Source organism: Salvelinus namaycush, chromosome 2 (genome assembly GCF_016432855.1).
Source record: "Salvelinus namaycush isolate Seneca chromosome 2, SaNama_1.0, whole genome shotgun sequence".
Classification (NCBI taxonomy): domain Eukaryota; kingdom Metazoa; phylum Chordata; class Actinopteri; order Salmoniformes; family Salmonidae; genus Salvelinus; species Salvelinus namaycush.
The window spans coordinates 67,371,185-67,397,194 of NC_052308.1; the positions used below are offsets into that span (position 1 = coordinate 67,371,185).

General features: G+C 42.9%; 1 protein-coding gene across 1 annotated transcript; it reads left to right on the forward strand.

Annotated features, from left to right (window-relative positions):
• The first annotated feature begins 471 nt into the window (after positions 1–471).
• On the forward strand, positions 472–22,607 carry LOC120066674 (phosphoinositide 3-kinase regulatory subunit 5-like). The gene is made up of 18 exons (XM_039018112.1): positions 472–682; positions 11,235–11,347; positions 12,230–12,345; positions 12,599–12,667; positions 12,751–12,889; positions 15,411–15,480; positions 15,875–16,049; positions 16,252–16,420; positions 16,533–16,601; positions 16,802–17,682; positions 18,565–18,690; positions 18,789–18,920; positions 19,060–19,153; positions 19,541–19,617; positions 19,749–19,842; positions 20,019–20,104; positions 20,636–20,751; positions 21,252–22,607. The coding sequence occupies exons 2-18, from the start codon at positions 11,248–11,250 to the stop codon at positions 21,397–21,399; spliced, it is 2,661 nt and encodes an 886-aa protein (XP_038874040.1). The 5' UTR covers positions 472–682; positions 11,235–11,247; the 3' UTR covers positions 21,400–22,607.
• The last annotated feature ends 3,403 nt before the right edge of the window (positions 22,608–26,010 follow it).

Here is a 26,010-nt window from a genome sequence, read left to right on the forward strand (position 1 = left end):
TTGTTATGTAGATATTAACCTTTAGGAAGTCCGTGTAAAACTACAAGTACTTGTTTTTTTCTATTAGTATCCTTTTAGTATTCATCACACAATTCAGAGTTCAGTTGTCCTCTGTCATGTGAATAAACTTAAACTTGAACTTGGACAAGTGTATTTTCTCTCGAGTGTATCAGGTAGAGATATGTGAAAACTACCTTTGCAAAGACGGGGCAAAATACTATTGGGATTAGTAATAAATAATTGTCAATCCTATAAAATCAATGACCCAGCCAGTCAAAACTAAAGATTGAAAGATCAAAGTCCAACATTCAAAACAATGAAACAAATTACTTCCAAATAAGACAAATTACTTCCTTTAAGGAGGCCAACAGACACCCACACTCTGCCTTCCTCATTGTGCTTACATGCACCTCTCTCATTCACTTCCTGTTTGACACAAGCCCTCTGCGTGTGCAGGGTCTATATCTCCACCACTACTACTGCAGCTACTGTGGCTGGTGGTAGTCTACAGCTGTTGTTTCTCTGGAGCCATACACAGCACTAGTAAAGGAAGTGGCTCATCTGCGCTCCCCCTCTTCTCTCTTGTGAATGAATGGCAGTGGGATTGGAGTCATTGGACCTGAGGGGCTTTCACACAAACTAACGCCAAAAGGCTATGGATGTTACTGGACGATAACAGCAGGTAAGCAGTATGGAGGACTAGTGGGCTATCTGTGGTTGTAAGCCTACCAGGCTATTGTCTTTTCACAATGTATGAGCATGCTTTTGTGGCACAGTCGATGGCGCGCTGGGCTTCGGGCCAGAAGGTTGAGGGTTAAGGGGGAATTTGGTGGAGGTGGTGGCCCCGACTGGGACTCAAACCCGGGTCGAGCAACTGCCAAGAGGTCCAAACTCACCCACGCTAAATTACTGGAGCCTAAATCCAGTATATTAGACAATAGAAAAGTTTCAGAAATATAACATCTGGACAATTTGTAAAGTACTCATCAAGTGTCTATGACTCCAGACATTCAAAATGACATTATATTCAAATTGAGACATTTGACCTTGGATATGAGTTAGTATTGTCAGTTGTCTTCATCTGTGGATGATGCCTTATTGTTGAAAATCTCTAGTTGCCATTGTGCCCACAACTGCAAACAAAGAAAATACTGGTTCCATACATCTGAGAAGGGAACATTTGTGCACGAATCCTGGGACAAGACTAGCCAATCGAATAAACATAATCAATGCCCAAGTGTCATATCATTGCTACAATGCTTGTGTTTCTGAGTTTGTGGCTGGCGGTTGGTCCAGGGGTGTAAGAAAAGGGTATTGAGACAGTATTATGGGGCTCCCGAGTGGTGCAGCGGTCGAAGGCACTGCATCTCAGTGCTAGAGGCATCACTACAGACCCTGGTTCGATTCCAGGCTATATCACAACCGGCCGTGATTGGGAGTCCTATAAGGCGGCGCACAATTGGCCCCGTGTCGTCCGGGTTAGAGTTTGGCCGTGGTAGGCCGTCATTGTAAATAAGAATTTGTTCTTAACTGACTTGCCTAGTTAAATAAATATTAAATAAAATAAATAAATCATAATAAGGATAGTCGAAGTTCTGGTGATGGGGTATTCTGGTTAGTTGAAGTCGTCATCCATTAAACTGATAGTGATTTTACTTACAAATTCCACAAATGGATCGATTAAAAATGTCGTGACTATCAGAAACAACACCTGTAATCCCAACTGGGCTTATTAAACTGTTTATGAGTTTGTGGTAGATGTTGTTACACTGATGGGAAAGGCTGTCAAAATGATGTCACTGACACACAAGGAAGTAAACTTGCAGACCCCCACCAAGCAGCACTTATTTTTAGACACCCTGTGATGGTACTGTCATGATTCTAATACACAATGAGGAAGTATGTGTTGGTTGCATGGATACAGTATGCACGCAAACAGTTATTATACCATGTTGTAGATGCTTTTATCCAAATCAACTTAGTCGAGCATGCATACATTCTTCATACGAGTGTTCCCGGGAATCATACCTTCAATCCTGGCGTTGCAAACGCTGTGATCTACCAACCAAGCCACAGAGGACCACAGTTATAATACTCTAATACCACACCTGTCACTTACAGTAGAACTGTGTGTTGATTGATGCACCACTTACAGTAATCTGAAGGTATAGAGTGCATTCGCAAAATATTCAGACCCTTTGACTTTTCCCACATTTTGTTACGTTACAGGCTTATTCTAAAGTCGATTGAATTGCTTTTTTCCCCTCATCAATCTCCACACCAATATCCCATAATGACAAAGCAAAAACAGGTTTATAGATTTTTTGAGCAAATTTATGAAAAATATAAAACTGATATTACATTTATATAAGTATTCAGACCTTTTACTCGGTACCTTGTTGAAGCACCTTTGGCAGTGATTACAGCTTCAAGTCTTCTTGGGTATGACACTACAAGCTTGGCACACCTGTTTTGGAGTTTCTCACATTCTTCTCTGCAGATCCTCAAGCTCTGTCGGGTTGGATGGGGAGAGTTGGTGCACAGCTTTTTTCAGGTCTCTTCAGAGTAGTTTGGTCGGGTACAGGCTCTGGCTGGACCACTCAAGGACATTGAGACTTGTCCCGAAGCTACTCCTGCATTGTCTTGGCTGTGTGCTTAGGGTCGTTGTCCTGTTGGAAGGTGAACCTTCGCCCCCAGTCTGATGTCTCGAGTGCTCTGGAGCAGGTTTTCATCAAGAATCTCTGTACTTTGCTCCATTAATCTTTTCCTCAATCCTGACTAGTCTCCCAGTCCCTGCAGCTGAAAAAAACACCCCCACAGCATGATGCTGCCACCACCATGCTTCACTGTAGGGATGGTGCCATGTTTCCTCCAGACGTGACGCTTGGCATTCAGGCCAAAGAGTTCAATCTTGGTTTCATCAGACCAGAGAATCTTGTTTCTCAAAGTCTGAGAGTCCTTTAGGTGCCTTTTGGCAAACTCCAAGCGGGCTGTCTTGTGCTTTTTACTGAGGAGTGGCTTCTATCTGGCCACTCTACCATAATGCCTGATTGGTGGAGGGCTGCAGAGATGGTTGTCCTTTTAGAAAGTTCTCCCATCTCCACAGAGGAACTCTGGAGTTCGGTCAGAGTGACAGTCGGGGTCTTGGTCACCTCTCTGACCATCGGGCTCAGTTTGGCCGTGCTGCCAGCTCTAGGAAGAGTCCTGGTGGTTCCAAACATCTTCCATTTAAGAATGATGGAGGCCACCGTGTTCTTGGGGACCTTCAATGCTGCAAAAAAAATGTGGTGCCCTTCCCCAGATCTGTGCCTCGACACAATCCTGTTTCGGAGTTCTATGGACAATTCCTTCGACCTCATGGCTTGGTTTTTGCTCTGACTTGCATTGTCAACTGTGGAACCTTATATAAACAGGTGTGTGCCTTTCCAAATAATATCCAATCAATTTAATTTACCACAGGTGGACTCCAATAAAGTTGTAGAAACATCTCAAGAATGATCAATGGAAACAGGATGCACCTGAGTTCAATTTTGAGTCTTATGGCAAAGGGTCTGAATACTTATGTAAATAAAGTATTTCTGTTTTTTATTTTTAATACATTTGCAAAAAAAAATAAAAAACTGTTTTCGCTTTGCCATTATGGGTATTATGTGTAGATTGATGAGAAAAAAATGGAAGTCTGTCACAGTCATGCATATTTATACTCAGTGTTTTGCTCAGAGATTAGTAAAATATTGAGAAATGGTCTTTCAGTTTTTCAAAGAATTATAGTAATATTACACAATGAACTACTTAATCCATATCCCAATCATCAGCGTGGATTCACCGTTTTTTGGCGAAGGCAGAATGAAACAGAATACTTTATTTCATATCTCCAAATGCGCTTTCTAACAACCTGCTCTTGATGTGCATGTGTGTTTCCGTTTTAGGTTTCAGTCTATTGTGAGCACTGACAATATTTATAACACTAGCAAACTGTTAACCAAAGTAATTTAGCAGACGCTATTACCCAGAGCAACCTACAGGAGCAATTATGGTTAACTGCCATGCTCAAGGGCACATCAACCAATTTTTCCCACCTAGTCAGCTCGGGGATTCGAACCAGAAACCTTTACTGGCTCAACGCTCCTAACCATTATGCCAACTGCCGCTCTTCAGCATGTGATTGGAAGTCACCTACCTCCCTATGTCTATCTCCAAGCACTAGTGAAAGCGGCAACACCCATTTTTAGCAGACAAGATCGTTTGGTACATCAAAACGCCACGCAGTATGATTCACACAGCCTCTCTTCCTGTTTACCTCTAAACCAGTCTTATCCCACTCCAAAATCGACGTTTTTCTACACACACTCAGAACCTTCCCACATGATATACACCTCACTCACCCAGGGGTACGTTCAGTAGGCAAACGTGGAACGTTGCAGATAGAAATGTAGTGAATCGAGCTGACATGATTCCTTATTCTACATGTCAGAGAGGCATGTTTGTTCTACATGTTTTGTTAAACATATTTCTATCGGAATGTCACCTGAACACGCCCCCAGGTCTTTCACATTGCATATACTATATCTACATTGCACATTATACACTAATGCATGGATTAGAGCAGTCAAATACTATACACCTGACTGATTTTCCTTATTTACATATCATGTGCTCATGATATTCTAACTGCCAGTTTAGTTATAAATGTGGATATATATATACAGTATAGAACACAGTGTGGAGGTTTGGTAGTCATGTCTTATCAAACCTGGCTCGTAGTCCATAATGCAATTCAGACCATATTTGCATAATTGTCCACTCCCTCTAATAATACCTTTACTGGGGACGTGAGGATCAAAGTCTGTGTATAATGACACTGTTGTTCTAGCTCCCATCCACCTTGTGGATCTGTTGTCACTTGTCTAAATGTGTCCTGAATCTGATCATAAAATATGTGTACACTAAGGACCACACCGCAGACTGTAATGCGGAAAATATATTTTTTGTCAGATTCAGTTGAAGTCGGAAGTTTACATACACCTTAGCCAAATACATTTAAACTCAGTTTTTTTACAATTCCTGACATTTAATCCTAGTAAAAATTCCCTGTCTTAGGTCAGTTAGAATCACAACTTTATTTTAAGAATGTGAAATGTCAGAATAATAGTAGAATGATTTATTTCAGCTTTAATTTCTTTCATCACATTCCCAGTGGGTCAGAAGTTTACAAACAATCAATTAGTATTTGGTAGCATTGCCTTTAAATTGTTTAACTTGGGTCAAACGTTTCGGGTAGCCTTCCACAAGCTTCCCACAATAAGTTAGGTGAATTTTGGCCCATTCCTCCTGACAGAGCTGTGTAACTGAGTCAGGTTTGTAGGCCTCCTTGCTCGCACAAGCTTTTTCAGTTCTGCCCACAAATTTTCTATAGGATTGAGGTCAGGACATTGTGATGGCCACTCCAATACCTTGACTTTGTTGTCCTTTAGCCATTTTGCCACAACTTTGGAAGTCGACTTGGAAGACCCATTTGCAACCAAGCTTTAACTTCCTGACTGATGTCTTGAGATGTTGCTTCAATATATCCACATAATTGTCCTCCCTAATGAAGCCATCTATTTTGTGAAGTGCACCAGTCTCTCCTGCAGCACAGCACCCCCACAACATGATGCTGCCGCCCCCGGGCTTCACGGTTGGAATGGTGTTCTTCGGCTTGCAAGACACCCCCTTTTTCTTCCAAACATAACAATGGTTAGACCATCAGACCAGAGGACATTGCTCCAAAAAGTACAATCTTTGTCCCCATGTGCAGCTGCAAACTATAGTCTGGCTTTTTTATGGCGGTTTTGGAGCAGTGGCTTCTTCCTTGCTGAGCGGCCTTTCAGGTTATGTCAATATAGGACTCGTTTTACTGTGGATATAGATACTTTTGTACCCGTTTCCTCCAGCATCTTCACAAGGTCCTTTGCTGTTGTTCTGGGATTGATTTTCACTTTTCGCACCAAAGTACGTTCATCTCTCGGAGACAGAGCGTGTCTCCTTCCTGAGCGGTATGACGGCTGCGTGTGTTTATACTTGCGTACTATTGTTTGTACAGATGAACGTGGTACCTTCAGGCGTTTGGAAATTGCTCCAAAGGATGAACCAGACTTGTGGAGGTCTACAATTTCTTTTCTGAGGTCTTTGCTGATTTCTTTTGATTTTCCCATGATGTCAAGCAAAGAGGCACTGAGTTGAAAGGTAGGCCTTGAAAAACATCCACAGGTACACCTCCAATTGACTCAAATGATGTCAATTAGCCTATCAAAAGCTTCTTAAGCCATGACATAATTTTCTGGAATTTTCCAAGCTGTTTAAAGGCACAGTCAACTTAGTGTATGTAAACTTCTGACCCACTGGAATTGTGATACAGTGAATTATAAGTTAAATAATCTGTCTGTAAACAATTGTTGGGAAAATTACTTGTGTCATGCACAAAGTAGATGTCCTAACCGACTTGCGAAAACTATAGTTTGTTAACAAGAAATTTGTGGTGTGGTTGAAAAACGAGTTTAATGACTCCAACCTAAGTGTATGTAAACTTCCGACTTCAACTGTAAGTGTTCAGTAACTGCAGATGTGGCAGCTTCTATACTTCCACCATAGAGCCGAATGAACTTTACCATCATCGATACCCTGCCACTGCATCCCACTGTACCTGGTTGGGCCTGTACGTGCGAAAGACACCCGCTCGCCGGTAGTTGCATTGAACAAAAGAGGAAGCAATTTACAGCAGAACATTATCGTATTATTGTTCAACTTCTGTTATATCCTAAAACCATAAGAGGCTGGTGCTCATGCAGTAGTCCGATTGAGTGAAAGAACGGAGGGTAAGGTGTACGAGGAGAGGACGGGGCCATCAGTGTTTTAAACCCAACAGAGGAAGATTGGATGGGGATATGGGACTATCAATTAAAGTACAATGAAACGACCCCCCCCTCCACCACCTCCTCCCTTGTCTGTGGGAGTCTATCTGAGAGGCTGATCACACCACAACAATGGACAGGCACCTGCTTCCCTTCCAGAGTTGGGGAGCTATCTTCCTGTTTGGAAGCTGTTGGAAATGTGATCAGGCTGGGCAAAAGGAAGAGGAAAGGAAAGACGGGATGAAGGAAGAGTCTCACACTGTGTCTCAGGGTAGAGCATTGTAGAGGCAGAGAAGAAATAGGGCTAACCTGGTTGCCAGATCTGTTGCTCTTTGTCATGGCTATAACACTGTTCTTGAGGGTAGGATACCATAGAATTGCACATAGTCATTTAATAAGATCTCTATGGAGGGTACAGGCAGAGTGGGAAGCTACCCTGGTTGCCAGATCTGCTTGGCTAAAGCATACACAGATCTGGCAACCCGGCTAGCGTCAAGCTGAAGATCTTGTTACTGTTGACTTGAGGGCCTTCATCATGCCACATCTGCAGCTGTGTGCAAGGATGCTCCACCAGGATTGAGTCACATTCAGGCTTGACCTATAAAACAATAAGACAATAAGACTAAATAGTCAGGTTATGTTCGGTCAGGCTCAGTATGACTCAGTTGTTGGCCTGATTGTGGCACTCCAATCCACAAAGTATTTTGGTTTGAACTGGGAGCCAGTTGTTTGTATTGATCAGTTGATCTAACTGATCCTAATTGATTAATTGGATGAGATTGGATGTGTCATGCTAGCACCTTGGGCTGAAATCAGGGATTAGTTGAAAATGTGCAGATGCTACTCTCTTAGGAAAAAAAGGGTTCCCAAAGGCTTCTCCGGCTGTCCCCATAGGAGAACCCTTTTTGGATCCAGGTAGAACCCTTTTTGGATCCAAGTAGAACCCTTTTTGGTTCCATGTAGGGTTCTAGATGGAACCCAAAAGGATTCTACCAGGAACCAAAAAGGGTTCTTCAAAGGGCTCTCCCATGGGGACAGCCGAATAAACTTTTTTAGTTTCTACATAGCACTTTTTTTTCTAAGAGTGTAGGGTACTCCAAAATGATATGTGATGTGAAGGACAAAGGAGAGACCGGGGACATGGCAGCTAGAGACAGACATGTGACTTTTAGTCAGCTTTCCTTATTAACCTCTGTTGCAACAGCTGAAAATGTGGAAGTGACCTTGTTGACGTTTGAGAGGACATTCATACATCCTCTTATGAAAACCCACAGTTTCATATAATGTCAATAGTTGCCATGTAAACAGAATGATTCAATACCTGAATATAATTGTCTAGAACAGCCTGTTCATCTATGCTATTGTTACATTGACCGTGTGAAATACATCCAACATTCACTGATGTTTAGAAAACGTTGGTAGCACTTTGTTTGACTTCATTACACATTCATGAGCCATACTTAATGCATTCATACCACTACATAATCATTGAAATAAGTTAATAGCCTACAGTCAGCCATTATATGGCAATGGATGACTCACTCTGAATGTCCTACTGTAAATGAGATCATAAGAGTTTCTTTATTATACCCAGAGTCAACATCTGACCCTAGGCTGGATACAGTCATCAGAACTTAAATGATTGATTAGTTCCTTCCCATTCCACCTGGCCTGTGTCCATTCCACCTGGCCTATGTCCATTGTGGAACAGTATAGTTCCACAATGACCGGTGGGTCATTTACCGGTTAGTATCAAACAGTAACTTTCCTACACCTACTGAGCGTGTCACTCATAACACATCTTGCCTGATCTCAGACCTGTTTGTGTTGTCCTGCCAAATCCTATGGTCATTGTCAACCCAAACAATGGCAAGACAGACCAAACAGATCTCAGACCAGGCTATAACACTTCTGGGGATACAATACACCTTTAGCGTGTGCGACGGGGGCTGAGAACAAGGCTGTATGGAAGTGTTGTTTATGTAACTTCTATTGTTATTGTCAGGGTTCACCATATTGTTGTTAATAGTAGTGGTGCTGGAAAATAATGGTTTAATTACTCTGACCCCCTGGCCTTTGTTCACATGCTCTTCCTCTCATGGTTCCTTAGGGGCCCTAAATGGCGGGGGCGCCCCGCCTGTTAGCTTCTGGAGCCGGGGGTAACCCTCGATTTCCCCATCCGTCTGACTCTCCGCTCTCTGGCCCCGCTGTGTTTGTGTGTGTCACAGGAGGCTGCTGAGGGAAGGACAGCTCATATTAACGGCCAGAACAGAGCGAATGGAATGGCTTGGAAACCGTGTGTTTGGTGTATTTGATACCATGCCACTGATTCCGCTCCAGCCATTACCACGAGCCCATCCTCCCCAATTAAGGTGCCACCAACCTCCTGTGGTATTTGTCTGTTTCTTTGTGTGTGTGTGCCCCCCCCCCCCCCAGGCACATATCTGTACACAATGACAGTTTCCTGTCCTTTGGTCAATACTGAGAAAAGTCCCCCACAAGACCTAAAAATAGGGAGACTTCTCGTCGTGAGCATTTATATCATTGCCTCGCTCAACAGCAGCTGAATGGCCCAGTTGAGAAAGTTTGGCTTCGTCTAACCCTTGGCCCCTGTAACATGACTTTAAAAGTCGGTTCCCAGGACCCAGATGAAACCTGCTCCTGGTTTTAAAATGCTTCCAATGAGGTAGTGCTTGTTTTGACTTAGTCTGTTTTTGTGTTTCAGCTTTATCTCTGTATCGACATAAGGCCAGTGAGGAACACTCATAGACGAGCCTTGGTTGGTCAGAATCAGTGTAAGTTCCCTCAGAGCAGGTGTCCGGTGGGTTTTTCATTCACCGTACGTTGGTGAGATATTACCGCTAATCACCATGGTGATCACTCCTCTGACCTTTTGTGCATTTGTGTGAGTCATTCATAGGCACAGATTCATATGCAGCGCGGTGCTACCTGGCACACATTATCAGTCACATGTGGGATATAGGGGATTTCCCTGTCTCGATGGGGAGTTTTTGAGCCTGTTATTGGATACAAACACTAGTTGGTGGGAGGGATTGAAGTGTCTTGTCTTATGAAAAATGTTTGTTTTCACTCAACAAAGGAAGCTGCACTGTCCACTTCAGAAACCCCAACCCTGGGCTCTAACCCATGGCAAAGTTCCCCAGTGGGGCAAGAAAGGACAATACGTAGTGCGGCTGCTGCCTAAGACAGTACCTTTGGATATGTCCCTATATTGGAATCTTAGAATGTGTACAGTCAATTCATACACTAGTAGCCTGGTCCCAGATCTGTTCGTGCTCTTGCCAACTCCTGCTGCTCTCATTGTCAGGACAAAGGTATGGCAATGAGTGATACGAAGTTGGCAGGATAGCACAAATAGATTGGCACTCAGGCTAATACAATAGCTGCTTCTGTTGTGAATGTCCAGTATCCTACATTACTGTAGCTGGTCAACAACACTCCAATGACTTTGACAGTCATTTTTACAGGCCTTTCTTGAGACATCTGCAGATTGTATCATGAAGTCATGACCAAAAAACGTCTGGCTGTTGATCAATCTGCAGTCAAGATTGTTGTGAAAAACAATTAGACATTTTAGTCAAATTACACAATTATTAACAAATTATTGGCAGTTATTATAGTAATAGACAGCAAATTCATCAGCCTTCTGTTATTGGATGTGACTGTTATTGGATCTTATTACGTTGATGCAGAGACTGGATTACAGAAACATGAAACTCCTGTGATTGTGAGTGAAATTGCTTGTTATAAAACAACACCCTCATCCTGTCATGCATAACAGGAGATACAACACAATTATAACACGACTGAAACAAAGCCCAACCATAGAGCCGAACACCTGGGTCGAAACAGGCGTGAAAAATAAACATTTTGAAGCCGAAATGTTTTCTTTTATAATATACCAGTTCATGTTCTCTGTTTCAAAACATGTTCAAATCGTTTGGTTTCTACTGAACATGCCCCTGTTGTGCGTCCTAATATCAGGAAGTCCCATATCCTATTGTCTCTATATGATTCCCAGGAACACAGATGAGGGCGATGCCTATGAAGGGCCATAGAAATATAACAAACTATAAGAAGGGCAGGAAGAGAGAATAACAGTTTGTTTATCTTATCTCTCCATCCCCCTAAAGTCCCCTCCTGTCCTGTGGCTTTTCCACGGAACTCATGAGGGCATGTTCATATGTCCCCTGCGATGTATACCAAGAGGCAAAACTGGACCTCTGTTTACTTCCTTGATCTGATAAGTCTAATATGCTTTCACGGAAAGAGGATGAATGGAGAGAGGTGTGATGTTAATCTTATCCCTCTCTTCTACTCCAGGTCGTGAGAAGACATGCAGCACACGTCGTGTACTGAGGACCGGATCCAGCATGCTCTGGACCGATGTCTGGATGGGCTCAGACCCAGCCCCACGGCACCACAACCCTGGAACGGTAAGCCTCATCTGGGCTGAACAGGGTCGGACATTGGCGGGTGTATTTCGTCTCTTCGTTGGTGACTTAGTTTTCATTCTCAGGGAATTTGATTCCCGGTGTATTTCATTTGAGACATACAGTCCTTTATTTCTTAAGAAAGGCATAATATGATTGTTCACATGATATGGAAATCAGGCCTGTTCACATGTCACTGTGGCATGTAGTTCATGTCATAGTATTGATCCAAACTGCAGGAACATTTTCTAAGTGTGCTGTTACAGAAAGTCGACATGATATCAAATAGCATGAGACGTTTCAAGTGTCCAGCAACGTGTTAACCCCTCCACAAGAAGATCTTCATCAGTCCTCAGTCAGACCACACTGACAGTAAATTGTTGTTCTTCCTCAACTTCTGAGCACCACAACTGTTCGTTGTGACAGGTATATCTGAAGCCCAGTAGGCCTAGTGAGTCTGTTGTTGTTGAAAACTGTCAGAGAAGGGTTATTACGTGCTAGAGGAAGTATCAACTTTGACACTATGGCTCTGGAGGAAGTTGTGCACACACACACACACACACACACACACACAGAGAGAGAGAGAGACCGTGGTGACATAGACTGCAGTGTGCCTGGAAGCATGATGAGGTAGTGTGAGGGGGTAGGATCGGTTAGTGTAGTAAAGCAGCACCAAATGTGTCAGATATCATACACCTACACCCTGTGGTTTTCTATATCACATTTTCAGGAGGTACCTTGTTGCCACATACTGTGTTGAAATGATGTTATTAATTTGTTTGAAGTACACTGTGTACCCTTCAGGGAAGCTGCATGTTCTAGTATCATAAACATGTTACACAATGTGGCATGCTCCCTGTGATGTGACGTGTGTGTGTGTTTCAGTCCTGATGTGCTCGGCGGGCCAGTCGTTGAACCGCTGGAGTCTGGAGGAATTGGTGAAGAGAGACCCAGAGAACTTCCTCATCCTCCTGCAGCAGATCCTCAGGAAGACCCGAGAGGTGAGGGGTCACAGGTCATTACTGAAAGGGCAGAGGCTATCATAACTCCTCTACTTAGGATGCTGCTATGACCTAGATTCTCATGGTCACATGTCATGATGACCCCAAGTCTCTACAGAATGTAGGTGGGATTTTAGTCTGATCTACAGTATGTGATTAGGAGCTGTATGCCGTCTTGTGGTGGGAATTGAGAACTGAAACTGTAAAGTGTGGATATGTGAATGAACTTTTGGGTCTCTGTATGTGTGTGCAGGTCCAGGATCAGTGTCAGTATGAGCTAGTGGCTCCCCTCGCTATCATGTTCTCCTCCACTCTGTTACAGGTAACGGTAATCAATCAATGAATAAATCAAACATGAGAATCCCAACCTTAGTTACCTCTAACTAGGTGTTTTTCTGGTTGCAGACCCCCTTCTGTCCCCCTGCCACGGAGCTGCTGGAGGAGGCCTGTGAGGTGTTTGGCTGTTTCGTGACTTGGCCAGAGCCTTACTGCAGCGTGTGTAAAGGACTGCTCTCCACCTTACATCAGGAACTCAAGGCCCCAGGTAAACATGGAAAGATGTGGGATACTCTAGGTTTTATATCTATCCATGCTTCTATGGGGGTTTTGAACTATTCGTTTACTTCATTGATGATCATGATGTGGACTGTGAATTAATATAAGGTCAAAAACGGACATGTGTAAGACAGCCTACCTTTTTCTGTGAGGCAACAAGTGCCTATGTTGACTTCCCTCTCAATGGTCCGAGCCATAGTTGCTGAGGGGTGTAATCATTACGCCGATTCTGTTGCAAAACGGTTTGCAATAAACTGTTTACTCCAAACACAGAAAACGCAAACAAGAGTTTCTATTGGACAAATTCAGATTGGTCCCTCCCCGTTTCGTTTCGTTTGCTCTAGTTGATTCCATTTGATTCTTAAACGGTTAACACTTTCCATAATGAATACACCCCATGTCATGTACTGTGGCTCTGTCAACCATGATCAGTGACTGCCCCCTAGTGACTCAAACAGATAATGCAGTAAGATGAAATGCACAAATACAGTGAGTATCAGAAAGTATTCACACCCCTTTATTTTTTATTTTTTTATTAATTACACTTTGGATGGTGTATCAATACACCCAGTCACTACAAAGATACAGGGATCCTCCCTAACACACTTTCCAGAGAGCAAGAAAGCTGCTCAGGGATTTTACCATGAGGCCATTGGTGACTTTAAAACAGTTCCAGAGTTTAATGGCTGTGATAAGAGACAACTGAGGATGGATCAACAGCATTGTAGTTACTCCACCTAATTGACAGAGTGAAAAAAAGGAAGCCTGTACAGAATATAAAAATTCCAAATCATGCATCCTGTTTTCAGCAAGGCACTAAAGTAATACTGCAAAAATGTGGCAATGGAATTAACTTTTTGTCCTGAATACAAAGTGTTATGTTTGGGGCAAATCCAATACAACACATTACCAGGGTTGGGAGTAACAGATTATATTTACATTTACATTACATTTAAGTCATTTAGCAGACGCTCTTATCCAGAGCGACTTACAAATTGGAAAGTTCATACATATTCATCCTGGTCCCCCCGTGGGGAATGAACCCACAACCCTGGCGTTGCAAGCGCCATGCTCTACCAACTGAGCCACACGGGACCATATGTAGTTACATGTTAGGCCTTAGACCTCTGCGCCACTCGGAAAGCCTGCAATAGATATTGTTCAATTGGTAACGTACATTTTTGTCTTCTTCTAATGTCTCTTGAAGGGAAAGTAATCTAAAAGTAATGGAATGTAATCAGATTACGTTACTGAGTTTGGGTAATACCAAAGTTACGTTACTGATTACAATTTTGGACAGGTAACTTGTAACGGATTACATTTAGAAAGTAACCTACCCAACCCTGCACATTACTGAGTACTAGTCTCCATATTTTCAAGAATAGTGGTGGCTGCGTTATATTTCGGGTATGCTTGTAATCGTTAAGGAGTTTTTCAGGATAAAAAGGAAACAGAATGGAGCTAAGCACAGGCAAAATCCGAGAGGAAAACCTGGTTGTCTGCTTTCCACCAGTCACTGGGAGATTAATTCACCTTTCAGCAGGACAATAACCTAAAACACAAGGCCAAATCTACACTGGAGTTGCTTACCAAGAAGACAGTGAATGTTCCTGAGTGGCCGAGTTACAGTTATGACTTAAATCTACTTGAAAATATATGGCAATACCTGAAAATGGTTGTCTAGCAATGATCAACAACCAATTTGATAGAGCTTGAAGAATTTTGTGAAGAATAATGGGCAAATGTTGCACAATCCAGGTGTGGAAAGCTCTTAGAGACTTACCCAGAAAGACTCACAGCTGTAACTGCTGCCAAAGGTGCTTCTACAAGTATTGACTCAGGGGTGTGAATACTTATGTAAATGAGATATTTCTGTATTTCAATTTCAATACATTAGCAAAAAAAAATCTGTTTTAACTTTATCATTATGAGGTATTGTGTGTTGCTGGGTGAGATTTTTTTTTTTACAATTCAAATCAATTTTGATTTCGGCTGTAACACCACTATATGTGGAACAAGTCAAGGGGTATGAATACTTTCTGAAGGCACTGTAGATATAACATAATCGGATGAACTTGATCACCTCAAATTGATCAAGTTAGGTAAGTTAATAGTCAAGTTAGGTAATCGTGTCTGCTCAAACATGTGCCATTGATAATGGAGAAGTGCTTTACGGTTCTGTGGTAGCCTGTCCTTTGAAAGTGGATGTGTGATACTTCAATTCACAAAAGAAAAAAAGCAGAACTATAACATCCTGTCGACTACCTGGAAGAGGATAATGACAGATAAAATAAGACTGAAATCTGAGAAAGTCACGTCAGGTACAGGCCAATGAATGAATGAATGAATGAATGAATGAATGAATGAATGAATGAATGAGCTTGCAGTGGTGTGAATGGGCATCACTATTTTGTGATGTTGTGAGATCAAATTATTATATAATTGTGTGCAATACAATACTTTAGTGTGCAAAGAACAATCAACTTATTCAGCGTGTGTTCATTTCACAGGCATATCCTATCACAGACTGGTGAGAGAAGAGCAAGGCCTGGCCACCTCAAAACATAGCTCAAAAACAATGTAGGTTGTCAACAGTTTAACTGCTATATTTTATTACAGATGATTCTAAATGGCTGTGCATTTTTGTCATGCACATGTAAACCACACGTCTGGAACTCCACTTCAGTTCTTCGTTCTCCCCACCCCTTCCCTGCCCGATATATCACTACTTCCTTTTCACTCTCATGTGGGTTTTTCTGCTGTTAGCGTTCCCCTTGTTCTGTTTCCGTGTAACTGGGTGGGTATTTATATACACGTCTTTGCATGTGTTGCCTGAGAGACAAAGGCATTTGTATCTTCCTGTTCTACAATTCATGCAACAAGGAATAATAATAATAATGCCTTTTTAGAGCGCAGACCTCCTAGCACCCCTGTGTGTCCACCATGTCAACCCTATGTCATCTCATCCCGATAGGACGGTTCTGTTGATGAACCCTAGTGAGGTGCCTCCTGAGTTCCTGTCTGTAGCAGACCAACTGAGTAGTATCCAACGGTCCCAGAGAGAGACATATATCACCCTGGTCAAACATGCCTACCAGGCTACCCTGGGCTCCAAGTACCCCCTGGCCAGCATCCACAAAGCCCTGCAGGTACTGGACGACACAATATACCACTGGTGCGCTATAGAGATACCGATAGAAATTGTGATTTTAGCTAAGATTTTGTTCGTCTTGATGGGATGTGTAATCTGTTACTTTTTACCCATCATGGTCGAAATCATTGGTTAGTAGTTTGATAGTTTGCTAGTACTGATCTTCTGTACAGTAACACAACATGACTCCCTCGCCACAGGTCAAGAGTCTAGAAGTGCTGGTGGAGATCTTCTCCATGGTAACCGACGTCCTGGAGATGGCCGCTGCCATGGACGACCCGGCGAAAGGTCGTGATCATGTGACGCAGGGCCTGGAGGCGCTGAGGGAGAGGATGGGTGTCCCAGCGTCCAATGTCAGGAAGTCTGACGGTGAGAGGGCGGAGCCTAACCAGTGTATTGATTTGTCAAAATGAGGCTACTGGGGAAAAAATTCCATACAATGTGTGTAAAGGTTGTTTTGTTGTATTTACTCTGTTTTTAGGAATGCTGCAAACTCTACCACTGCCCACAGCCAAGTGCTACATGTTTCACTGGGACAAGGACAACTTTGGTAAAGGACTTTGGTCTTCTGTGTCTCATGAAATGGCTTGTCATGGGATCCCCCTAGAGTCTGGTTCCTCTCTAGGTTTCTCCTACCTAGGTTGACTTTCCTTTCTGTTTGATGGTTTCAACTTGGATTGTGACAAATTAATTTGTAGACGGTGTTTTACAGTACATGCAACTGATAGACTGTGTCCTTGTGATTTTCAGACATCCTCAACACCATCCTGGAGAACGAGCATGACCTAACCGGCTTCCAGACCTCCAGTGGTCAGGGTGATGGTGAAGATGAGGAGGGGGAGGAAGGTGCAGAGTTCGACCTGGAGGAGGAAGAGGGAGAGAAGGAGTTTGTACGTAGACATGTCGGAGGCAACGGCTGGAGCATGGACCACCGAGCCTCTACCTTCTCCACCGTCTCCTCCCTCTCCACTGCCTCTAAAGACTCCATGTACTCCAACTTGTCCGAATCCTACACCCCCTCCATTCTCTCAGTCACTTCCGGCATCGACAGCGACTTCTACGAAGACCCTGAGGACGCCACCTCCAGCCCCTCCCCTTTGGAACGGAGTCCATCGTCCGGCAAGTCAACCAAAGCTTCGGCTCGTCGGAGCCAGCACTTCTCCCGTTTCTTCAAGACAAAGACGCAGTCCCTGACCAGAGCCAAGAGCCTCGGCAGCCCAGATGCTAAGGACTTTGTCCCTGTTCGTTCAAAGCGCTCCAACTCCCTCCCGCAGCAGGTGCACCTACGCAGCCCAGACTCCTTGTTCCAGACCCCCTGTACCTCCCAGGCCCTCAAGCATGTGTGCTTCCGCCGGAGGCCCATCCTGAGCAGTGACGAGGAGGGTGACAGTAATGCCACCACCCTGAGGGTGGTAGTGTTCGGGGCCGACCACGTGGCGGGCAAGGTGGCGAGGGCCTATAGTAACCTACGCCAGAGAGAGAACGTTTGCCCGAACCTCAGCAGAGTCTTCCGGCTGCAGTTCTTCTTTGTGCCTGTGAAGAGGGACAGTGTTGTGAGGTGCCCCAGTCCCAGGTGCCCTAGCCCCGGAGGCCAGTCGGCTAGCCCACGGAGAGGAAGTACATCCTGTACAGTGAGTACAACTCTTATAGTATAGTGGCTCTTTTTAAGTGGCCCTATCAGGTTTATAGCATAGTGGCTCTTTTTAAGTGGCCCTATCAGGTTTATAGCATAGTGGCTCTTTTTAACTGGCCCAATCAGGTTTATTGCATAGTGGCTCTTTTTAAGTGGCCCTATCAGGTTTATAGCATAGTGGCTCTTTTTAAGTGGCCCTATCAGGTTTATAGCATAGTGGCTCTTTTTAAGTGGCCCTATCAGGTTTATAGCATAGTGGCTCTTTTTAACTGGCCCTATCAGGTTTATAGCATAGTGGCTCTTTTTAAGTGGCCCTATCAGGTTTATAGCATAGTGGCTCTTTTTAACTGGCCCTATCAGGTTTATAGCATAGTGGCTCTTTTTAAGTGGCCCTATCAGGTTTATAGCATAGTGGCTCTTTTTAACTGGCCCTATCAGGTTTATAGCATAGTGGCTCTTTTTAAGTGGCCCTATCAGGTTTATAGCATAGTGGCTCTTTTTAACTGGCCCTATCAGGGCTGGGGTTAATTCTATTTCAATTCAAGTCAATTGGGGAGATAATTGAAATTTGATTCATAATATTTCAGTTTTTTCAATTTATAAATTGAACTTCAATTCACTTCCTGATGAGATGGACCCAAACCATGTTAGTTTCTGGTGCACCATAAGAAATATCAGCACTAAAAGCGTAACCTCAATTCTAGATAATGGGTTGATAGCTGTTTAGGAGACCGTTTCCCTCAGGACCGAGTTTGGCAAACCCTGCGATAGAGCAGCGGAATTAAATTCAGGATGAGTCGTCAGGCAATGTTTCTGTGGCCATACAATACTATTACTACCGCAGCTAAAATGAAGAGAGACTGACATATTGTTCTTCTAGGAGCTCAACATTATTGCCACAGAAGACAGCACTAACGACATAGCCCGTTTTATTGGTATGCTGGACCCCTGGTACGAACGCAACACCTTGAGCCTGCTCAGTCTACCAGCCAACGTGGTGTGTCAGGTAAGAGCACATTTTGTGTGACATATCAAATGATGAATATGATGAAAAAATGATGTGTTGTCTCACACACAGTCAATGGTGTTCACTGTGTCTTGCAGCAAACCTCTAAGATAGAGTCTGAGTTGTATGATAGTTCCTATGAGGATCGTCTGCCCATCCTGGCTGACCTGGTGCTGTACTACTGTCGCCATGCCACCAGGCCTGCACTGATGCAGCTCTACCAAGCTGAGGTGAGGCCTGGATTCTCTTTCTGTCTCTCTCTTTCTTTCTCTCTCACTCACACACACACACACACACTGCACATCTCCTATACTCAACCTCCATGTTATAAATGTGTGTATTGACTGTTTGATGTCCTTGGGGTTGTAGATGACGTTAGCTGGAGGCGAGAGGCGGACAGAGGTTTTCATTCACTCCCTAGAGCTGGGCCACACCGCGGGGACACGAGCCATCAAGGCTATGGGTACATACATCTGCCTCAGCCCGTCTCCTAGCAAACAGCCCATAATAAACAACAGGCAGTTCAGATTTTCCCATTAGAAAATATGCATCTTGACTTCAGCCGGGAGTCCGAGGTCTGGGTGGATTAAGGCTATGGGAACATCTGCTGTTTCAATCTATGATTCAGAGACTCAAATTGTCTCATTTGTTCCTCCATGTCGTTTCTTCTATGCTACATGACTGAATCTCTTCCACCTCTTTTTGCTTATTAAAAAAGAAAGTGATACTAAATGTATAAATCATAATTCTTTGTATTCATCATCATCAATGATTGATTATTCATCTTCGTCATCATGTTCAGCTCTATGGCTGTATCCTAATAGGAAAGCTCTGTGTTTGTCCTTTGTAGGTGCCGCAAGCAAGAGGTTTGGGATCGATGGCGACCGGGAGGCAGTCCCTCTGATGTTAGAGGTGGTTTACAACAGGGTAAGAGGGTGTTCAGCAGCTGTTCATCCTTCTAGAAACATACTGACCATGTCAACTGCATAATGAGTCATCATTATCTTTGCCTGATGCATTTCTGACGTATCTCTCTCCTCCTTCTTTTTCTCTCTCAGGTGGTTATCAGTGGGAGAAGTCAATGGACGAAGAAAGACAAAGTTTGCACCTCCATCAACCTGACCAAAGCCTGCAAGAATCCAGAGGAACTAGGTGATTTAACTACAGCAATAAAATTAACTACAGTAAAATAAAGTTCTGGGTTCATTCATGTATTGGACATTTTTGGGCTCACGCATGTCAGAGAGCAACCAAATCAGTTAGGTTTGAACGTTTGTTTCATAAACGCAGACATCGTGTTCTGATCCCTTCCTTCCCCCACGGTTTAGATTCAAAGATGGAGTGCTTGCAGTTGACAATGACAGAAGTACTGAAAAGGCAAAACTCCAACAAATCTAAGAAGGGCTACAATCAGGTGAGCAGGATGTTGTCAGAGCGAGTCGGTCTGACTTGCGTACATCAACAACTTTACATAAACCACAGTGCTCTATAAGGACTCCATAAAGAGGTCTGTAGCAACATCTCTCGTATCCCGAGAACGAGATTCTTTCCAGATCAACCCGATAAGATACCCAATGTACACTTTCACAGACACGTCTCAGTTTCTACTTTAACAGAGCACGACTTTCACTTGAGTTTTTGTTGTCGTTGTTATTTTCCAACCCTTTTCCTGTTCACTGTTCACTTGATCGTACATGAATATGACACACTACATCCTGTAGCTCAGGCAAATATAGCATTAATGCCACTAATTAATGCTTTTCTATATGTCCTTAGGGCTGGTTTCCCAAACACAGATTAACCTAGTCCTAAACGCTTTCACTGGAGATTATCCTTTGATCATGTTTTTGATCCAGGACTATGCTTAATCTGTTTCTGGAAAAACGACCCTTGGAGTCCCAAAATATACTTGTATTGCTTCTAATGGTCAGTTTCTACTTGACAGCAACTGAGCATGACTGAGGTGAAGGTGGACAAGGTGCAGGTCAGTGGGACTGGTAACACCACCTTCGCTGTGTGTCTGGACCAGGATGAGAAGAAGATCTTCCAGTGTGTCACCAGGTACAGGCAGGCGCACACGCACACACACACACACACACACTTACACACACACTTACACACACACACACACACACACACACACACACACACACACACACACACACACACACACACACACACACACACACACACACACACACACACACACACACACACACACACACACACACACACACACACACACAGAGAGAGAGAGAGTCTTGTACAACTAACCTTGTGGGGACACACAATTCAGTCCCATTCTCAAAATCCTATTCTCCCTAACCCCTAAACCTAACCCTAGCTCCTAATCCTAAAAATAACCCTAGCTCCTAATCCTAAACACCCTAGAAATAGCATTTGACCTTTTGGGGACCAACAAAATGTCCCCAGTTGGTCACATTTTTGTTTTACTTTTCTTAGTTAAACACATTCACACAGTCTCCACAAGTAAATTTAAACACGTCCACACACACACACTCTGACCACAGTGTCTCTTTCCCTCCCTCCTTCTCTCCCAGGTGTGAAGTATCTGTATGCTACAAGCCTGACAGCTCTACAGACTGGAGGTTAGACCAGGGCCTGTCCGCCCAGATCCAGCCACTCCACCCCACCTTCTGCACCCTCCTCTGCCTGCCCATAGCCACCTTCAGCGGCGCACAGCCCTGAGAGGGGAAGACCAGCCTTAAAAAATATATATATACTTTAATGTATTTATGACACTTTTTTTAAACAGCTGGTAACAGAGGGGGAGTAAGTGGAGATGAAAAGCCTTGAGTCTGTGGACCAGACTAAAATGAATGGAAGAGACTCTTTTTGGAGCCAAGGGACATTATGGCTGCTGGATGGTTCAACGAACCATGCTCCTGTGATGACTAACATTGCCTGAGACCTACAGACGTCCGTTGGGCTAACACAGTCTTGTGACATTCAGGAGACCGGGGTTCAATACCCAGTTGCTGAAATGGACACTATGGATTATGTAAATGATGTACATTTGTATACTATATATTTCTTCCCTCAAAATAACTTCAACATTACACTGTAGCTACACGGGCATTGGTGCAAGGTATTTGAAAGCACTGAAGTCCTCTCTTCCTGCACTGTATTGAGCAACGCTTTTCTGAAATGGGACATTTCTGAAATATCACAGTGACTTCTTTAGACCAGCAGGGGAGTCTATTGTGTTCACTTTCCCACACTAGAGTAAAGTATGTCAGTATAATGAGGTATGGAAAAGAAGCCTTTTCTCAGGACTCCACAGACTCATCCAATAGCAGTTATGTTAAATGTTGTTTTTACATTTGAATGTATATATTTGACATGCCATTGTACATAATATAAGACGTATCATACTAAGTACTAAGTGGCACACTTTATTTGACACTGTATTTGACATAACATAAAGATATATTTTGTTTATTTAGCTGATACTGATGACCGCAGGGACGCAGAAAGGACATAGATATCTCAGGATAGATTGACCTGGTGTCATAGACCAGGTCTATGGTGGTACAGAATATACTCATCTAGTCCTTTTGTTAATCAGTTGTCTAATTTATTGTTGTCTACAGCTTTGCACTGGCGAAAATGGATATGGTCTCAGTAATCAATCATACAGCAGAGTAGAATGCACAGTAAAATTGCTTAATAAAGGGTGAGGTTGGTATGTTAGAAATCTTTGTGTTTAAATGGGCAGGGCTCTGGGTTTATCCTGACTGTGACCTAACCAGTTTCCCTATGATGTCAGGAAAACACCACAGATTAATACATTACACATGTACACCGAGTGGACAAAACATTAAGAACACATTCCTAATATTGAGTTACACCCTCTTTTGCCCTCGCAACAGCCTCAGTTCGTCAGGGCATGGACTCTACAAGGTGTTGAAAGCCCTTCCACAGTTGACTCCAATGCTTCCCACAGTTGTCAAGTTGGCTGGATGTCCTTTGGGTGGTGGACCATTCTTGATACACACTGGAAACTGTTGAGTGTGAAAAACCCAGCAGCGTTGCAGTTCTTGACACATGCAAACCGGCACCTTCTATCCTACCCTGTTCAAAGGCACTTCAATGTTTTGTCTTGCCCATCGCCTGAATGGCACACAAACAAAAAAAATCCTTTAACCTGTCTCCTCCCCTTCATCTACACTGATTTTGAAGTGGATTTAACAAGTGACATCAATAAGTGATCATAGCTTTCACCTGGATTCAAATCAAATCTAACTTTATTTGTCACATGCGCCGAATACAACAAGTGTAGACTTTACCGTGAAATGCTTACTTACAAGCCCTTGACCAACAGTGCAGTCTACAGTATGTCATGGAAAAAGCAGGTATTCCTAATGTTTTGTACATTCAGTGTATATTGCTATATAGTTAACTTCAATAGACAGATGTAAAATCAACAGAAATGAAAGGTACTATACATGCAACAAGATGTAACAAAATAGTGTTGTCTGGCACTTCTGTTCTCTCCATATGGTACCAATTTTGATGTCAGTCTTTATTTTGTGTCTTATCAATGTAGAATCAATGTTCTATGAATTGTTTGTATAGTATGAGAAGTCCTACAAGAAATAAATAATGATGATGAAATAAGATAAAATGGTAGGCTACATTTTTTTAAACTTGTTTCTCTGGGTGTCTTTGAACATACAGTAAGTAACAGAAGGCTGACTTTTAAACAGAATATCAACTGTGTTCAAAATCTATTCAAAGGTGAGAAACCTCAACTAGCACAAAATACAGGTATATATTGTAGGCCTATTTGATTGGCTAACTCCTATCTAGATCGCCAGGGAAACATTTGAGACATTGTATTGGTTGAATAAATCCTCAGTGGGCGTTGTCATGCTGTACTACCCGGCGTGCTGCTGTCACAGCTGCAACTGTAGCAACGTGTGAAGTTGTATTTCCCGAGCAATCACCTTCATAGAAAGCTTATGGATTTCTTTGCTGAACCTAACGGCAGGTAAATAGTGATCTTGTCAACAGAAATAAGCTCTCTTAAATGTATGTCGTTTTTATTTTGTTCATTTTGAATCGTTATATAGTAAGATAATTTCTCTTGGACCATTGCATGATTCATGTTTTATGTTCAAGTTGCACGGTATTGTAACCTAAATACTGCAATAATGTTGCACTGTTGAACTCACTACTGAGATAACTTTTTTTCTGATATGGTGCCAGCAGAGCCAAGCTTTGATGCATATTTCAAAGCTGTAGTCATCCAGGCACAATCGATTGTTCTCAGTGTGCCTTTGTATTTTGGGGTCGAGAGTTACAAAAACTCATTACAAGATTACTGCATATTTTGTTTGGTTCCACTCGTTCACTGTTGCTGTTTAAGTTTTCCAGTGAATGAGAATCAGGTGCATTCTTTATCAGTGTGGCAGTGTGGTACTACACTTAGATGAGGTAACTGAGAGTTCAGAATCTGCCCCACTGTAACCTAACCAGTTCGATAGCGACTCATACAGATATCCCACTCACAAACTATGTATTCAGTATTTCATTGTTTATTGATAGACAGTCGTGAATGAAAGGAATATGGATACATACAGAGTAGACATGGGAAGAAGTTGTTCTATTTTTTGTTTTTTGTTCTATTTTTAGTCTTTATAAAAAAGCTCCTTGCCACCATGCCTGTTCAAACACACTATGCCCTAACTGGAACACACAAAGGACAACAAAAAATGTTTTTTCTCTCTCCTGAGATAACAACAGTATGATAACACAATGCCTGATTGAAGCTCTGGCTCTGTGGGCGATGTGTGTTTTGTATTGGTGAGTCTAAAGTACAGCTGTCCAGGGTGCATTTCCTCAAGTTTCCTTGTTTTAGATTCAGGTTTCCTGGTCGTTCTGGGATGAAAGGTGGCCTGGTCCCAGATCGGTTTATGCTGTCTTGCCAACTCATATGGTCAACAGTCAACAGCACAAACAGATCTGGAACCAGGCTAGATGCGTGATTGGTTGTTGGGGATGTTGTTTGGGCAGGGTTCGAATTACTCATAGATTGTTTGTGCCCATTTCCAGCAAATGTAATTACAGTGTTACTAAACCGGTATAAGAGCAACTTAAAGATGCACTATGCAGAAATCGCTCCACCATTTCCTGGTTGCTAAAATTCTAAGGGTGGAATGCACCAACATGGATTAATTTGAATAGTTCGCCTAACTTCAGTTTGTGACAAAACAAGCAAGTATATTGTAGAGAATCATTGTACCATCTAAACCACTGTGAAATATATTTTCCATATCCCCAAATATTGTATTTTCAGCTGTTTGAAGCTGGTGTACAAAACCTAAAGTAAGAGACGCAAAAATGAAATTTAAGACCAGGAAGCACATAAATAGCACACGTAGAACAGATCTACCCCTTCTTAGACTTGCTTTCAATGCGAATGACAGATCTATACCTCACATTGCTATGTTCATTTTGTTACATATAAAAAGTTACATATTGCAGCTTTAATGTATGGGTAAAGTGTTAATTGCCGAATCAATGTTCATATTCCGTGAACTTATGTGGGTTCCCAAGTTTATATTTTAAATTATTTATAGCGGTGCTCTGATTTGTCATGGGAGTGCCCATAAACTCTGGCCACCCCTGAATCTGAAATCTCAATGGTATGACCCATTGGCTTGGGTCTTCTGTATGGGATGCTGGTAGTGTACATAGCTGAGGAGAGCTTAGGCCGTGTCATTATAGGTAAAGCCCTCTGTCTCAATGGGTTTACAAAGTAGCAACCCAGGAGCTACTGGGTCCAAACATTCTAAGTTTACGCCATGCCTATGTTGATATAAATCAAGAGTAGCTCCAGTGGGAATATGGTTGCCTTGGTGCCAGTCTGTTCCACTGTGCCTGGTTTCCTTATGGAGAGCAGTAACAGACTGGCCCCCAGGCACCCAGGCTGGCATTAGAAATGAATATTTTGCCTCCTTGTTTAAATGAAGAATTGTAAATTGAAATGCCACCTTACTCACAGTCTAAGCCTGACGCTATGAGCACATTGAGGTGGCAGGAAAACCGCAGACACACTTCAGCTCAGACGCACTTCGGTTTTATTTCAACAACACGCCACCCCTTTTGTTTTCCTAAAGAAGAATATAAAAACAAAGGGCCACACTTTTCGGCATCGTCGTGTGCAAAGCCTCCTGGGAGGTTGTCTCCACAATGGCTCGACATGCTCCCTGCCAAGTGTGTGTGTGTGCGTGTGTGTGTTGCAACCACGTCTAGTCTGATGCCCTGCATGTCTAACATGTCTTACACTGCTGT